General features: G+C 40.1%; 1 protein-coding gene across 9 annotated transcripts in view; it reads left to right on the top strand.

The window, feature by feature from the left end:
- Positions 1 to 10,281, top strand: part of ccdc88ab (coiled-coil domain containing 88Ab) — a 144,715-nt gene extending 134,434 nt beyond the window's left edge. For 3 of the 9 annotated variants that reach the window (XM_074645455.1, XM_074645458.1, XM_074645456.1), the window contains 3 exons: positions 1,793 to 1,882; positions 3,041 to 3,321; positions 4,254 to 10,281. In XM_074645455.1, coding sequence (XP_074501556.1) covers positions 1,793 to 1,882; positions 3,041 to 3,321; positions 4,254 to 5,168 — 1,286 coding nt within the window. In that variant the 3' untranslated portion in view covers positions 5,169 to 10,281. Of the gene's footprint in view, positions 1 to 50; positions 132 to 1,792; positions 1,883 to 3,040; positions 3,322 to 4,253 lie in introns of all 9 variants that reach the window. The other 6 variants (XR_012595162.1, XR_012595161.1, XR_012595160.1 and 3 more) reach the window with 6 other exon arrangements.
- The last annotated feature ends 7,729 nt before the right edge of the window (positions 10,282 to 18,010 follow it).

The raw sequence follows: 18,010 nt of genomic DNA, 5'->3' as shown, positions 1-18,010 counted from the left end.
ACGAGTCATAACCAGGGTGTGTTGAGTTGTGTATGTGTGTGCTTCATCAGACCTGCAGGTGTATAGCAGTGCTCTGTGTCCTTCTCCTGTTGAGCTGGGCGTTATGTGCAGAGTGCCCTTTAGCATCTGTTGTAAATGACCACTACTAGGCACTTAAGGCCCAGACACTCCAAGCCGACATCAAAGAACTAGTGGCGATGAAGGCCCACTATTGTGTCGCCTCACGTTGCCTTTGTCTTGGCCGACAAGTTGCATTTGAACACACCGCAAAGACTACAGCCGACGGCCAACTACCACGTACGTTCTGCGCCTGCGTGAGAGGAAATAACTCTCCACACCAGCAGGTGGCGGTAGTCTGTATTCGTCATTCTAAAAGGGAAACCAGAAGTCCGAGGACGGCGGATACACAAGCCTTTGTTTTGATAAGTACATGAAATAAAGCAGCGTTTGCCGACTATTTTCACACCGTTCACCACTTAGCTTCATTCCAGATGTTCATGTCGTGAAAATATCTGTGTGTTGGAACGATCAGATGAGATGATGATGAAAAAGGAGAAGAACCTTTTGTGTGTGTCCTCTTGACTTTACTCGTTGGCTTGCTTTCCTCACTTCCATTTCTCTTCTCTGCAATGATGGGTTTAAGCTGAACAGCCAATCAGAGTGATTTTTCTCACCAACGGGCTCCGCTGCCGATTCAACATGCTGAATCGGCCGAAAAACCTCAGACACGGGCAGAGTAGGGCCAACGGTGCGGCACACACGGCAAAAACTAGGCCGAAGGACGCTCACCGGTGGCCCCAAACTGTCTGACGTCTGACGGACGGCGTGTCAGGGCCTTTAAGAAACTGGGATTACAACACACACAGAGGGAGAGTTGTTTGCTGCTATATTAACGCTCTGGATATTGTATAGAGCACCTTTAATTTTAAATTCTAATTTGATGTCACCCATGTCCTGAAAACCAGTTTGAAATGGTAAATGGACTTGCATTTATATAGCGCTTTTCTAGTCTTCCGACCACTCAAAGCTCTCTACATGTCAGCATTCACCCATTCACACACACACATTCATACACTGATGGCAGAGACTGCTAAAGTGCCAACTTTGCCCATCAGGATCTAATCTATATACTCATTCACACACCGATGGCTTTGCCTTCGGGAGCAATTTGGGGTTAAGTGTCTTGCTCAAGGACACATCGACATGTGACCCGGAGCAGCCGGGGATCGAACCACCGACCTGCGATTGATGGCCGACTTGCTATACCCTCTGAGCCACTCAGCCGCCCATATGTTTTGAAATGATTTCACAGTCACTGGTTTCCAGCTGAAAATTTGTCACCACCTCTTTTCTTTCCTTTCTTCCTTCTCAATCCTCCTCTTCAGTTTCACACAGTCACCTGTTTCTCCTTTTTATTACTAATCTTACTCTATCGTCCTCTGTTATTCACTATTGTCTCCATCAGTTCCCCCTTTTCACAAGGTGGGTTGGTCCTTGGATTGAAGCACCCCTGTCGTCTCCGTCAATAGTTTCTTTGTTTACTGACTGGACATATTGGCGCTGCAGCCTGGCACTGGGCCACCCTTCCTGTCCCTCTGCCTGGCCTGTGCCATCTGCTGCCCCAGCAGGAGACATTCTGTCAAACTGTTAGCGTACTTCTACGTGTTACTCTTTGTGTTAGTGCATGTTTGTGTGGATACATGGAAGTGTATATCTATAAATCCTAACTGTGTGTGTGTGTGTGTGTGTGTGTGTGTGTGTGTGTGCGCGTTCCCTCTTGTCCCTTACCCAGCCTGCAGACCCACCAGTCTCCATAGCAACAGGACCACCAGTAGTAATATTAACAATAACTCCCACCTCACTTCTCCTTTGGAGGGAAAAGGTATGCTCCTCCTCCTCTCAACTAACCTTTCTGTCCTTCCTCCTTTGCTCCCTTTATCTTTTTCTTTCACGCCTACTTCAATGTGTCTTCCTGTGAAAATTGGATCAAGTCGGTTTGTCCTGATTTTAAAAGTTAAGGTTTAAGTTTTTATTTCAAAATCAATATATTGGGGTGATCAAGTGCCATTTAAGAGAGTCTGACTGCTAGCTATGTTTAGTCTCTAATGTGTTAATGACACTGATCACTCATTTAGTAAGTCCAAATGGGTTACAGGTGCACTGTTACTGCACGAAGGATATAGTTAATAGTCAATGTGTGTTTTGATGTACCTACAACAGATAGCTTATTGAAATGTCATCACACTCCTAAAATCGTCCTCTTTTCTCTCATTTTCAAGTTGTCAGTGATGGACAGTGTTGTAAATGAGCTATCAGATAACTACAATACATATCAGTTATGAAGGCTTAATAAGAAATCTCACTCAGCAAAAGCAAATCAAGCAGTATATTACAGTATTTAGTATTTTACATTTTGCTTTTAAATGATACTGTAGCCCCGTTTCCAACACAGGAACTTTTCCAAGGAACTAAGAACCTTTTGAGGAACCCATGGCCTGCAGACTGCAGGGACCAGGGTCTAACTTATGTTCTGGGGACATGTTCTGGGTCTTTTTTACCTCCCAAAAAGTTCCTGGTCGGGGGGTAGTACTTTCTGAAAGTACAGGAACTTTCGGGGGGGAGTTTGCAGGGATGACCGTTGGGGAAACACACACAGCGCTGCTGCTTCAACTGTACCTCTTCATTCATAAACAACAAAGTACTCTAGTATTGATTTAGGAGCATTTTAGGACGAGGGGAGAACATTTCTCTTTGTTTATAAAATTCAAAGTAAAGTTAGGCTCTGCTGTCGGCTTCCCGACTCATTTGAAAAAGACAGAGAGAAAAAGAGAGAGAGATCGTGCAAGCGAGAGGGCGATCGGTAGAAGAGAGAGAGACGTAGCGCGGTGGTGTTGTGTTATTTTCTGATTGTTTCACGGCGTTAACGTTCTAAAGCACAAATAGGAGTGTAGGAGAAGAGGTGTACTAATGCAGTTCCTAGCGGTGAATGTTAAGGTCAGTAAAGATCCCCATGTTCTCATCGCTGCCTCCCCTCCCACAGGGACGTTGAACGGCAGCCTCAGCAGGCCTCACAGTGAGAGCAGCGGAGAGTTCAGCCTGAGTCTGGACCAGGAGGTGTGGTCCAGCAGCGGCAGCAGCCCCGTCCAGCAGCCCAACTCCTCGCGCTCCTCCCACCAGAGCCCCCTGCAGCTGCGCAGGTTGCTCGACCCGCCCGCCGCCGCAGGCAGCCCCGGCCAGACCCAGGTCAGGAAGACGGGATCCCCAGCCAACGAGGTGCTTTCCCTGCAGCAGTTCCTGGATGAGGGTATAGATCCTGCAGAGGTGAGGTTCAGGTTTAATGTTGCTGTTCTGATTCTGTTTGACTAAAACGTGCAGATGAAGTAGATCAAGCTTTTATGGAAACTTTTTCTCAGTTGTGACCATGCTGGATTCATTCAATCATATAGGGATCAATTTAGAACTGAGGATTATTTTCATGAACAATGAATCTGCTGATTATTTTCTCCATTATTGGTTTTTATCTGTAAAGGGTGATTAACAACCAAAACCCAAAGATATTTGGTCTACTACCTCCTATGACAAAGAAAAGCAGCAAATCCTCAATTTGGAGAACCTGGAATCTGTTTGGCAATTTTAGTTTAAAAAAAAAAAATGGTTAATACATTTTAAAATAGTATGCTGATCAATAATAAAAAAGATTAAAAAAAAATAAAGGCTGTCAATTGTTTAAAATATTTAATTGCAATTTAATCGCATGATTGTCCATGATTAATCACGATTAATTGCAAATGAATCACATTTTGTATCTGTTCAAAATGTATCTGTTCAAGAGTATTTAATACTCTTATTGACATGGGAGTGGACAAATATGCTGCTTTATGCAAATGTATGTATATATTTATTATTTTAAATCAATTAACAACACAAAACAATGACAGATATTGTCCAGAAACCCTCACAGGTACTGCATTTAGCATAAAAAATATGCTAAAATCTTAACTTGGCAAACTGCAGCCCAACAAGGATTCCTTATGTTGTCTAGTTTCATATGATAGTACCTTCACTCTAGCTTTAAAACTGAGCCCACTACAACCTAAAAATCACAAGTTACGTTAATGCAATGAGAAAGTAGTGCCGTTAAAACAAATTTGCGTTAACTTTGACAGCTCTAATAAAAATACCTTTAATATGAAAGGATTGTACAACAGGATGGTACTTTACTTGATACTGTTTGTTTTCTCTGTCCTTTGCAGTCTGGCAGTCAGGAGAACCTCACTGTAGACTCTCCTCGCCTCTCCACTTTCTCTGAGCATGTGCAGAAAGAACTTACTTCCACCAAGGGACGAGGCATATTACGCTCATCCAGTGGGAAAGCAGCGCTCATCAGCTCTGATCGCCCACCGAGATCCACCGGACCACCAAGTCGCCCAACCCTGCGTAAGGCGGAGAGCACCCGTGTGAGAGGCTCTGCCCCGGTCCGCTCCAGCCTGTCATCGCAGGGCAAAGCCACGTCCGTGTCCGGACGCCTGGATGTGGCTTCCTCCACGCTGCCCCGGGCCAGCAGCGTCATCTCCACTGCCGAGGGCACCACACGCCGCACCAGCATCCACGACCTGCTGTCAAAGGACAACCGGCAGCCCGTGTCCGTCGACCCCTCTCCTCCCGTCGCCTCCACCGAGGCTGGGGTACGCTCCCAGCCTACACCCAGTGAGTACCACCCCAACAGCACCAGCCTAAAGGGACCCCTCACCACCACCACCCCCCTGCCCAAGTCACTCAGCTTACCTTGCCATAGCTTGGAGGATCCCGACCTCTCCACCCTCGAATCTTTCCTGGGCCCTTCCTTCACTGTAGAGTCGGTGTTCATGGACTCCATTTTTAGTGAGTCGGCGGGCAAAAACCTCCCCTTCCTGTCTCTAAACCCCACCCTAGTCAGCAACATCAGTGGGCCTCCTGCTACTAATAAAACACACCCTCCTCCTGTCCCCAGCCATATATCCACCCAAGACCAGGCCCCTCACAGCCAATCAAATGGCCAGATGAGATTCAGCCCAGCCAGTCTGGAAGAGTGTAACGAGGGTGTTGATCCCAGTCGTGTGAATAATTCGGAGCAGTCACTGAGCCCAGAGGACAAGCAGTCTCTGTGGTATGAGTATGGCTGTGTGTGAATGACAGGCAGATCTTTTCACCAGACTTGGCGTAAAGAGGGGAGAATGAAAAGATGACAAATTCTCATCCTCTGCATGTATTTATTGGAGCACTATCTCTGTGTGGTGTAATTGTTTCGTTCTTTTCTGTTTGCCATGGTGCTGATTGGTCAATCGCTGTTTGTTTTTTTGTCACTTCCTGTTTTCTGCCTTGTTTTTTTCTCCACGGTGGGATTTTGATGAATGTTCTTTCATCCAACAGCCATATTATTGTTTCCTCATCAGATCTGTTTCACTGGCTAACACTATACTATTATCTGCAGTTTGGGGTTAATACATCACAGTTGAGGTGTAGTATTTGTGTTTATAGCTTAAAGGGGACATATCATGAAAAACTCACTTTTTCAGTGCTTGTGCACATCCGTCTGGAGTGTTTACCAACCCACAAACTGTGAAAGAAGACAACCCAGTCAGTTTTTTGTCTAGATCAGAAAACATGTGATTTCAACAAGCCAATCAGATTTGTCTCCCCTTCCTATGTCACATGCAGGAACATTAGAATATACCGCCCACAGCTGGAGAACTACCTTGGCAAAGGTGCTCCCATAGAAATAGAATATAGGAGTAGAACGGACATTCTCGTTTAAATCAACCAAGCAGGATGGTCAGAGTGGCGACCATTTTTATGTGTACCGTTGCCATAGCGACCGTTGTAGCAGGCTGCCTTGCGCAAAAACTAAGCCAACTAGTGGCAAGTCGCAGACTCACTGAGATGACTAAACAAGCAGTGGAGTAGTAACGTTATGAAGCACAACTTAATGTTTCATCCACACACTCACAGCAGAGGAAAGCTCATTGAGTGATCATCTGAGTGATCATCTTTGTCCGCTCGTTTTCTGTATGCAGTGTGGCATTGAAGCATGGTGGAATTAGCAATAGCTAGCTAGCGGACAGCTGGCCGGTTAGCTCTTGCGCCAGGCTTTGATGCTGCACTGATTACGGAAAAATGAGCAGAATAGCGGGCTGGTGGCTGGCATGCCGGTGGCCGGCATGCTGGCGGGCCGGTGGCCGGTGGCCAGCGGCAGCGCCAGGTCTAAACGATCCCTTTACCTGGAGACAAGCTACCTAGCTAACTAAGCCAGTTGTCTCTGGGAGCTGCGTCCGTTCTCTTCCTGGCAAGCTGTGACCACACACTTCACTGCCCACTTCTGTCGGCTCCGTTATCACCATAACAACTAACAATTATCGGCGTTTTCTTTTATACTAGTCAAATTACCCCAGTAAACAGTTCAGTGACCCTTCTACTCCTATTTTATTTCTATGGGTGCACCATATTTCTCTAGCAAGCCAATCAGAACAGACTGGGGGTCTTAAAGAGACAGACGCTGAAATGGAGCATTTCAGACGGAGGGGGAATCCAGGTATATTCAGACAGACAGGAGGAGAAAGACTGGGTGTTTTTGAACATTACAGCATGTAAACATGTTCTACTAGAAACCCAAACTACAAGTATGAACCTGAAAATGAGCATGATATGTAGAAATAGTAGTCTCTGATAGAGCAAAGCATTGCGGGACAGATCTCGTAGCTGCAATTTCTTCATTACAAATCCTAATGAAAATGTTTCCATGTGTCAGATAATAGATTAACTTTCTACCCACTCTCTGTTTATGATGATGTTTGGGTGACTGTCTGGTTCACTGCTTTCTAACTCGGTTGCATCGTCCACTAAATTGCACGGCTTTGTTCTGTCCGACCTGGAATGCTAATTTTGATTGCTGTGATCAAAATGGTTGTCATGTTTATCTTCTTTTTGTTTGTATTAATGGTAGTTATGGTTTGTTTTTGTATATTTGACACCTTTTCTGTATTTTCTTTTATATAATATTAACGGGAGCATTTGCTCTGCGGGTTTTGATCTGGTGGGTCTTAACTGACATCTTGGGCTGATGACAAAATGATGAAGCTTCATTCCCTAAATGATCTGAGGGAAGGTATGGTTGGTTAGTGAAAGGTGACAGATAAGGTAGTGGAGGGTGACCAGGGTGTAGGGCTGTCCAGAATACGAGTGATGGCGAGATAGAGCTTCATGAAGCTATGAAGCTCTCCAGCAAATAGATTTTCAAAAGGGTTCATTTCACGAGGCTTCATCTGGGCTTCATGTGCACACAAAACAGTAAAACAGGCCGATATATTCCAGATATGTGGCAGTAGTTTAACCGGGCACAGGGCAGTGAATGTGCTTGTGTAACTATAGGAAAATGACTAGAGATGTTTTTATTCAGGAATAGTAAATTCTCAACTGTATTTCATCTTCGGGCGTCTTCAATGACATCATTAGTCTAAAACGATAAAGCCTCGATACGCGCTTCACAGAAAACTTCCTGGATTACTCGACACGCTGCGTAGCCTCGGCACAGCCCGTAACATCACTACAGAATACAATTTTGGCCTCAAAACTTCGGTGAGAAATATATGAATGTATTGGAAGTTTTGTGTTCTTCTTACTGTCTCCAACACTACTATACACACGTGCACGTCTAAACACAACAAACAGCGATATCCGTCTGAGAATAACTACTAACAATTAATGTTGAATATGAGTAATGAATAATGTTGTGGATTATTCATTATTTCGTGGGCATTTGGGGATTTATACATTATTATTACATACTTTTATATAAAAAAGAGGAAGAAAAAAAAACCTGAAGCATTTGAATAGTGATTTGGAGATTGATTACCATGGCAACGGTCAAAGCTTGGAAGCTTTCGGGTCGTCCCTACCAGGGTGATTATTATGTTTTCATTTAAGGCAACCATTTATAGTTATTATATAGTAAGTTGAGAATAGTTTTCAGTGGTCAGATTGTTTTGTGAATGAAGCAAACATCATTTCTTTTGGTGTCTGGAAACTTGTATTTACTCACTGCGACGCACCACAACTTGAGAATGGATCATTTTTGATTATGTATTTTAGACTGACAAGATCTTGTACAGATTGTTGTAATCATTAACTTCTAATCAAAGACCGAGCACTGCTTCCTGTGCCGATACTAGTAGTCCTGTCCTCCTCTACATCCTTATTTATTTCTGCTTTGTACTCTACTTGCTGTTTAGAAGCTGTTTTAATGTATTTATCTTAATCCACAGTATATGCAGGAAAGAGTAAATGGACATTTCTTGTCACTGTTTACAGATGTAACATAAACACTGCCTTTGTCCTACAGATGTGGAGGGCAGAAAGGCTAAAAGCAGGAGCGGGGAGCCGCAGCAAAGCTGCTAAGCCCCGCCCCCACCACCCTCGTCTGTCTGCTACCATGCTGTGAGCGCGTGGTGAGTGAGCGCTGCTCGAGCGGGAGGAAGAGGGATCGGGGTGGGGGGGGTCGTTCTTGTCTCCATGGGAACATAAAACATGGTGTAACAGATGTCGTCCATCCTGCCGTGCACTTGCTTCCCCTGCTTCTCCCCCCGTCCCCCCTCACTGTCCTGTCCGTCGCCCCACCGTCCCTGTGGTGCCAAACGCCTGTTCACAGAGCCTGATGGGACCCCGGTCTGCATGGCATATGGGCCGCTGTTACTCTGAGGGGCTGAACGCTTTGCCTGTTTGTGTCCCCAAATCCCAACAAGAGGAGGTATGTGACTCCAGTATGTCAGCGTGTCCCTCCTCCATGATGCTCCTTGTGTTGTTGGTGAAGGTGACTGCTGAGTGATGGTCCTACTGGTGAACAAAATAGACCCTTTGTTGTTTTCAGGCTGCTTGTTGTTGCTGCATGGCTTCAGTGTAGTGCTGAAATCCTTCCCCCTTCTCGTTCCCCTGACAATGCATGTAGATCCAGGCTGGCTGCTTCCTTCTGTCTCCTCTTGTATATCACTGTCTACGGATACACTTTCTGACTTTTAATCTTCTTTTTTCTCTCTCTTTTACTTTGTGTAATGTTCTTTTTTGTTTCTTTCAACTTTCTAATCTGTGTCCTTTTCTTTCTTCTCTTACTCTTTCATCTCCTATTTGCTTGCCTGGGACTCAAAGAGAAAGGTGGCCTTGGAGCTGTGTGTCTGAAGCCTAGTAAAGTTAATCTGCTGAGTCTGTCTACAGTGAGAAAAGATTGTATATCCAAGTTTTCCTCCCTTTTTGTTTGTTTTTTTCAACCCGGGACACTTCAGTAGAGAAAAGTGGCTTCCTTCTCTGTTTACTTTTTCTTCCTTGAATCAAGGAAACAGAAAAATCCTAGGAAATGTTGCTGTGACAGTTTCTTTTCTTCTATAAAGACTAAAGCTGTGGCAGATTCCACTGCCACATGTCCTTCAGTGTGACGGACTGCTAGATGTGCACTAGTCTCTACGGACTAAAATACATGCCAATGTTCACACAACAGCCAAAAGGGCGATCTTAAACCAGACTGATGGATCATCTGTGCAACTTCAAAGTCAGCCGGACCTCCCTCTGCCCAACGCCATGATCATAAAATGTCTTTTTATGAGTGGGCAGCACGGACAAGCAAAGACTACTTTCAGTCAGACTCGTACACATCATTTTCAGAGCATGTCTGCACCGAACATTTCCCACTCAACCTGCTTTCGGACTGAAGAATCACAATCTGCATAGAGCAATCAATCAGCCCACTTCCTTTGTCCAATCAGAGAGGAGGACGACGTTCAGTGGGGACTGCACTTGGACAGGAAGCCATGACCGCGTGATTGGCGTCTGTTGCCTGCCAATCACGACTGATGGCTGTGTGATCTGAGAGAGACTAATCATGGGAGTTTTCCAGGTCACCTATATAACAGTTGGCAGCCATGGCTCATGCCACCACACACACACACACACACACCCTGAAATAAACTACACACTCTTCATCCTACAGTAGCTTAAATCATATATCATCTAAATCATCTCATTTATCGCTCCCCATCCTGCCATGAGAAGGAAAGACAGTGAAAGCACACTTCCAGTTAACTTCATACAGTATGGTGCATTTACTTCCCTCAGTATACTGTAGGTGACCTGTGACCTACCCTGTACGTGCACATTGCTGTTGCTGTGTTGAACATGATGGTGATGATGAGACCCAGTGTTTTCCTCCTTTTCCACTTTTTACATAAATCCATTTGATGTAATTAAAATCCATCAAGACTACTGTGTGGCTCTTGTTGTGTTTTATATGCTGAGCCCATCCAGAACACACAGACCCAAATGTTTATGTTATTTTCAGGAACGTGGGCAGAAGATCCCCCTGTTCCTCACCAAAACCCTATTTTAAAGAGTGAGAATGATGGAAGAAAGCTCCACTATTTTCTTGCTCTTTTTCAGTGTTGCACTAAATTGAGAAGTGCACATGCGGAAATGGAGAATTTCCCTTAAAAAGTTTTGTTTCTCTTTAGTCTGATCCATTTCACCTCGGACACTAAAATTGTTGATGTTGTACAAATGCTCACTGTATGTTAGAAATGATGCCACTTGCCTTGTAACTTCTGTTCAGCTCAACTTTAGGTTGATTTGTTAGTCTTTGGCACTCCCTAGAGGTGACTGTTGGTACTTTAGTTAGAACAGATGTAATAATTAATAAATATGACAGTAGATATTGGTCTGTGTGAATGGAAACCTCAGTGTAAATTAACTGTTTTTTGGGTTGATATCATTTGTTACACAGATTTGGTGCTAAATGTAACCATTTTTTACCACTGGAGAATTGCTAAAAATGATCAATAATCCCTCCAAAATCCCACATTAAGACACCAAGACCTTGAGGAACACCATAGAAAAAGCAATGCTGTGATTTGGGATAAAAAACGTTTGATATTTGGAGATTTCTGCAAGAATTGCATTTTTTGACGATTGAATGGTTAGCACTTGTGTTATGTAAACTGCTCAGAAACCCCCTTATTGTCAATCTAGCTAGGAAAGCCATCCATCCTCTGAATGCTCTAGGTCTCTAGTCTGATCCATCCATCCTCTGAATGCTCTAGGTCTCTAGTTTGATCCATCCATCCTCTGAATGCTCTAGGTCTCTAGTCTGATCCATCCATCCTCTGAATGCTCTAGGTCTCTAGTTTGATCCATCCATCCTCTGAATGCTCTAGGTCTCTAGTTTGATCCATCCATCCTCTGAATGCTCTAGGTCTCTAGTCTGATCCATCCATCCTCTGAATGCTCTAGGTCTCTAGTTTGATCCATCCATCCTCTGAATGCTCTAGGTCTCTAGTTTGTGGCTGTAAAGTTTCATGAGGCTGTGATTATCCTAGAGGTTTTTTATACAGTGAGGTCAAGTCTCAAAAAATGGTAACTTGGTAGCGTTATTGAGTTTTCTAGTTTCATTTGAGGGCAGTAACTTCCACTACAACCTCAGAAAGAATACTTAAATATGTATAATTAAACAATACCTTTTTTCATAACATTTTTCAACATACAATTGTATGACTTTTTTTTTTTTTTTTTTTAATTTCAACATACTAATATGACCTTTTTTCAAGAAACTTTTCGTCATACAAATTTTTCGACATACTATACTGACGTTTTTTCAGGAAATTATAGTATGACTTTTCAGGAAATTTTTAGACATGTTCTACTAACAGCAGCTAGGTGTTGTCTCACATTCTGCAATGCGTATCTCATGCTGTACACATGTATGCACTAATAAATATTTGAACACACTCCATCATGCGAACAAAGCATAGAACACAAATAAATACTGTAATACTGTATAGCTTCACATTACGGTAAACAGTGACAAATGCCCCTGATACTGATTTACAGTTTTGTCTAGGTCACCAAGTGGTGTCAATCCTTACTATTTTAAATACACCATATAGTTTAATTAATTTACCTGGAGAGCCATAGGGAGAGGGAGTCATATAGCTCTGCACATGACAACACACTGAAAAAGTTACTTTAAGACAGTGAGTGGTTGCCACTGCCTCTATTCTAGTATTTCTAATGCAAATATGATGGCAGCCATGCTGCCAAGGTAGGCGAGTACTGTAGTTAGTAAAATATTTTTTGACATAATTTGTTCAGTTTCCCCACAAAATAGGCAGCAATAACAGGTTGTGTTCATATTCTACAATTATACGCACTGTGGCTCCTTGACAAACTGCTTGATTCGCTTTCCAACATATGTTGACATGAACAGTTAATCTACAAATCCAATTATCCAAACATGCAAAAAATATATAAATTGGAAATAAGTGAGAAGTGCACCAACCAGACTTGCTTAGTTTAAGAAATATTGGTTGTACAGTAGATGCATGCTTGTGACAAACAGTAATAAAGCAAACATCTTTTTAAAAAATGATTTTGTCAATACAGATTACTTAGAAATGTCAATGTCTAGAGTACACGCATACAAGGAAATACAGGACGCATGTCTGTTCACTTTTCAGTCAAATATATATTTTTATGAGCATTTCAGATATCCTATTTATACCTTTTAATAGACTGAAAATAAAGAAAAATTTACCAACGGCATCATGTACAGTCCATAATTTTAAGTATCGTCACTATCAGAGTCTAATAGGAAAAAACAATTTAAATTTAGCTGAATACAGACGCCACCACCTGTAAGAGCACAGAGAAAGAGAGAGTGGTTGTTACAGAACACATGCAACAACATACAAGCACTGTAAAGGTAACCTTAAAGGATAGTTCAACATTTTGGGAAATATGCTTATTTACTTTCTTGTCATGAGTTAGATGATGGTGTCACTGTGTTTCCACTATAATATGACCGCCACTGCTGAATTTTTTTTACAATTATTAATAATTATTAAGCATGCCATGCCAGCCACTCACTCTAGGTAGGCCCATCTTCACAACCATCATAACTGCCTTTATGCTGTCTTTATTCAGAATTGATACAAGACCAATCATTTCAAGCCAACAGTTGCTGCAAGTCTGCAAATTATGGCAAAATCAGTTCATTGAACAGAGGTGGGTCGTACCAGGCTACACTGACTTAAAGTGTCAATAAACAAGTTTTTTATTTCAACTTATCCTTATGAAGTAAATGTTGATTGCACAATGTAATGGCTATAGAATAATGACACCATAGGCTTCGGTTCCCTATAAGCCTCACTTTCACTATGCAATTCTGTCTGCCACCGGGTACGATCTCCCGGGAAAATGAAGGCTCCATCTACGGCATAAAGGAGCAGTTGCGCCTATACATATGAAGGTAATAAAATAATGCCACCAAGGCTCCGTAGTCTGAACCAAGACGACAAACTCTTTATTGCTTTCCATATTGTCAAATGCGATATTTGGGAGCATTTCTATTGCCTCTCCATGGCTCTCAACATAGCAATGGCTGAGCCGGGGGCTAGTAGCTAACGGTGCTAACAGCGCTAGCAGTACAAACTACTACAATAGTTCTGACAAAGCCAACAGTGTTTACCTGTGGGGGGTACCGCATTGTGGGGGCTATGCTTCCACACCAACGCTGTCGGTCAGGACGGCGTTATCAGCTGTAATCGGCGTATGAGACCAGTGCAGAGCGGCAGCCTTGAGCTAGCCAGTGGGGCACGCACACATGCACTAAAAGGACAGAAAAGCTCTGATTACAACATGCGAGAGAGAGACTGCATTCTCTGCTCAGGTAGACATTTCTCCTCTATATCTTTACATTGACAATAGTTAATGATGATATATTAATGCTGATATCATAGACTCAGGTAGATATTACTCCTCTATATCTATATATAGACAATAGTTGATGATATATTAATACTGATATCATAGACTCAGATAGACATTACTCTATATATTTACATAGACAATAGTTAATGAGGATATATTAATGTTGATATCATAGACTCAGGTAGACATTACTCTATATATTTACATAGACAATAGTTGATGATATATTAATGCTGATATAGACTCAGGTAGACATTACTCTATATATTTACATAGACAATAGTTGATGATATATTAATGCTGATATAGACTCAGGTAAACATTACTCTATATATTTACATAGACAATAGTTGATATATTAATGCTGATATAGACTCAGGTAGACATTACTCTATATATTTACATAGACAATAGTTGATGATATATTAATGTTGATATCATAGACTCAGGTAGACATTACTCTATATATTTACATAGACAATAGTTGATGATATATTAATGTTGATATCATAGACTCAGGTAGACATTACTCTATATATTTACATAGACAATAGTTGATGATATATTAATGTTGATATCATAGACTCAGGTAGACATTACTCCTCTATATCTTTAGTTGTTGATATATTAATGCTGATATCATAGACTCAAGTAGACATTACTCCTCAATCTCTTTACATAGACAATAGTTAATGATAATATATTAATGTTGATATCATAGACTCAGGTAGATATTACTCCTCAATCTCTTTACATAGACAATAGTTGATGATATATTAATCCTGTGATATCATATTTAGCACCTTTAACAGTAACTGTGGAAACTACCCAGCAAAGAGGCCCCGTTGATGAAGAAGGCAAAGATGTAAAATCTTTCTACTAAGCAAGATCAGTAAGTAACATAACCTGCCTTCCTATTAATACTACTGGGTGTATATTCTGCCTTTGGCACTGGGATCTGGGTCTGTAGTTTTCAAACAATTTGAATAAATAAAGTGGGGGGAAACAGCTGTGGAGCCAGAATATTTTCACATCCAACACAGGGAATTAAAGCTGAAGTAGACAGATTGGAGCAAATATGATTGAAAACAGTTATTTTTATAAAATGGTCGCTATATCCTGACAGTAGTACATGAAACAGGTAACCTGGAAAAAATCATGTCCCTCAATAAAAAGTCATGCCGTCGAAATGTAGAAAATAATAAAATACAAGTCATGTCAAAAACAAATAAAAAGTCATGCTGCAGCATGTCGAAAATCATAAAATACAAATCATGTCAAAAACAAATAAAAAGTCATGCTGCAGCATGTCGAAAATCATAAAATACAATTCATGTCAAAAACAAATAAAAAGTCATGTAGCGGCATGTCAAAAATCATTAAATACAAGTCATGTCAAAAACAAATAAAAAGTCATGCAGTCGAAATGTCGAAAATAATAAAATATAAGTCATGTCAAAAACAAATAAAAAGTTATGCCGCGGCATTTCGAAAATAAAAAAAAATAGTCATGTCAAAAACAAATAAAAAGTCATGCCGCGATGTCAAAAATCATAACATACAAGTCATGTCAAAAACAAATAAAAAGTCATGCCGCGGCATGTCGAAAGTGATAACATACAAGTCATGTGAAAAACAAATAAAAAGTCATGCCACAGCATTTCAAAAATCAATAAAAAAAAATTCTTGCCGAAAATCATAAGTCATGTCAAAAACAAATAAAAAGTCATGCCACGGCATGTCGAAAATCATTAAAAGAAAGTCATGTCAAAAACAAATAAAAAGTCATGCTGCGGCATGTTGAAAATCAAAAATACAAGTCGTGGAAAATAATAAAAAATTATGCCGCGGCATGTCGAAAATCATAAAAAAAAGTCATTTCAAAAACAAATAAAAAGTCATGCTGCGGCATGTTGAAAATCAAAAATACAAGTCGTGGAAAATAATAAAAAATTCATGATAAAAACAAATAAAAAGTCATGCCGCGGCATGTCGAAAATCATAAAAAAAAGTCTTGTCGAAAATCATAAAAGTCATGCCACGGCACGTCAAAAATCTTTAAAAGAAAGTTGTGTCTTTAAAATAATAAAAGTCATGTCAAAAACAAAAAAAAAGTCATGCCACGGCATGTCGAAAATCATTAAAAGAAAGTCATGTCAAAAACAAATAAAAAGACATGCTGCGGCGAAAATGTCGAAAGTGTCGAAAATAATAAAATACAAGTCATGTCAAAAACAAATAAAAAGTCATGTCACGGCATGTCAAAAATCATAAAATACAAGTCATGTGAAAAACAAATAAAAAGTCATGTAGCGGCATGTCAAAAATCATTAAATACAAGTCATATCAAAAACAAAAAGTCAAGCCGTCGAAATGTCGAAAATCATGAAATACAAGTCATGTCAAAAACAAATAAAAGACATGCCGCGGCAAGTCGAACATAAAAAAAACAATAGTCATGTCAAAAACAAATAAAAGTCATTCCGCGTCAAAAAATACAAGTCATGTCAAAAACAAATAAAAAGTCATGTAGCGGCATGTCAAAAATCATTAAATACAAGTCATATCAAAAACAAATAAAAAGTCAAGCCGTCGAAATGTCGAAAATCATGAAATACAAGTCATGTCAAAAACAAATAAAAAGTCAGGCCGCGGCATGTCGAAAATCATAAAATACAAGTCATGTCAAAAACAAATAAAAGTCATGCCGCGGCAAGTCGAACATAAAAAAAACAATAGTCATGTCAAAAACAAATAAAAGTCATTCCGCGTCAAAAAATACAAGTCATGTCAAAAACAAATAAAAAGTCATGTAGCGGCATGTCAAAAATCATTAAATACAAGTCATATCAAAAACAAATAAAAAGTCAAGCCGTCGAAATGTCGAAAATCATAAAATACAAGTCATGTCAAAAACAAATAAAAAGTCATGCCGCGGCAAGTCGAACATAAAAAAAACAATAGTCATGTCAAAAACAAATAAAAAGTCATGCTGCAGCATGTCGAAAATCATAAAATACAAGTCACGTCAAAAAAAAAAAAAAAGTCATGCCGTCGAAATGTAGAAAATAATAAAATACAAGTCATGTCAAAAACAAATAAAAAGTCATTCCGTCGAAATGTCGAAAATCATAAAATACAAGTCACGTCAAAAAAAAATAAAGTCATGCCGTCGAAATGTCGAAAATCATAAAATAAAGGTCATGTCAAAAACAAATAAAAAGTCATGTAGCGGCATATCAAAAATCATTAAATACAAGTCATGTCAAAAACAAATAAAAAGTCATGCCGTCGAAATGTAGAAAATAATAAAATACAAGTCATGTCAAAAACAAATAAAAAGTCATGCTGCAGCATGTCGAAAATCATAAAATACAAATCATGTCAAAAACAAATAAAAAGTCATGCTGCAGCATGTTGAAAATCATAAAATACAATTCATGTCAAAAACAAATAAAAAGTCATGTAGCGGCATGTCAAAAATCATTAAATACAAGTCATGTCAAAAACAAATAAAAAGTCATGCAGTCGAAATGTCGAAAATAATAAAATATAAGTCATGTCAAAAACAAATAAAAAGTTATGCCGCGGCATTTCGAAAATAAAAAAAAATAGTCATGTCAAAAACAAATAAAGTCATGCCGCGATGTCAAAAATCATAAAATACAAGTCATGTCGAAAACAAATAAAAAGTCATGCCGTCGAAATGTCGAAAATCATAACATACAAGTCATGTCAAAAACAAATAAAAAGTCATGCCGCGGCATGTCGAAAGTGATAACATACAAGTCATGTGAAAAACAAATAAAAAGTCATGCCACAGCATTTCAAAAATCAATAAAAAAAAATTCTTGCCGAAAATCATAAAAGTCATGTCAAAAACAAATAAAAAGTCATGCCACGGCATGTCGAAAATCATTAAAAGAAAGTCATGTCAAAAACAAATAAAAAGTCATGCTGCGGCATGTTGAAAATCAAAAATACAAGTCGTGGAAAATAATAAAAAATTATGCCGCGGCATGTCGAAAATCATAAAAAAAAGTCATTTCAAAAACAAATAAAAAGTCATGCCGCGGCATGTCGAAAATCATTAAAAGAAAGTCATGTCAAAAACAAATAAAAAGTCATGTAGCGGCATGTCAAAAATCATTAAATACAAGTCATATCAAAAACAAATAAAAAGTCAAGCCGTCGAAATGTCGAAAATCATGAAATACAAGTCATGTCAAAAACA

The sequence above is a fragment of the Sebastes fasciatus genome, chromosome 9 (assembly GCF_043250625.1).
Source record: "Sebastes fasciatus isolate fSebFas1 chromosome 9, fSebFas1.pri, whole genome shotgun sequence".
Classification (NCBI taxonomy): Eukaryota; Metazoa; Chordata; class Actinopteri; order Perciformes; family Sebastidae; genus Sebastes; species Sebastes fasciatus.
Note: the sequence above shows the minus strand (reverse complement) of the source record. Positions and strands in the feature narration are given on the sequence as shown.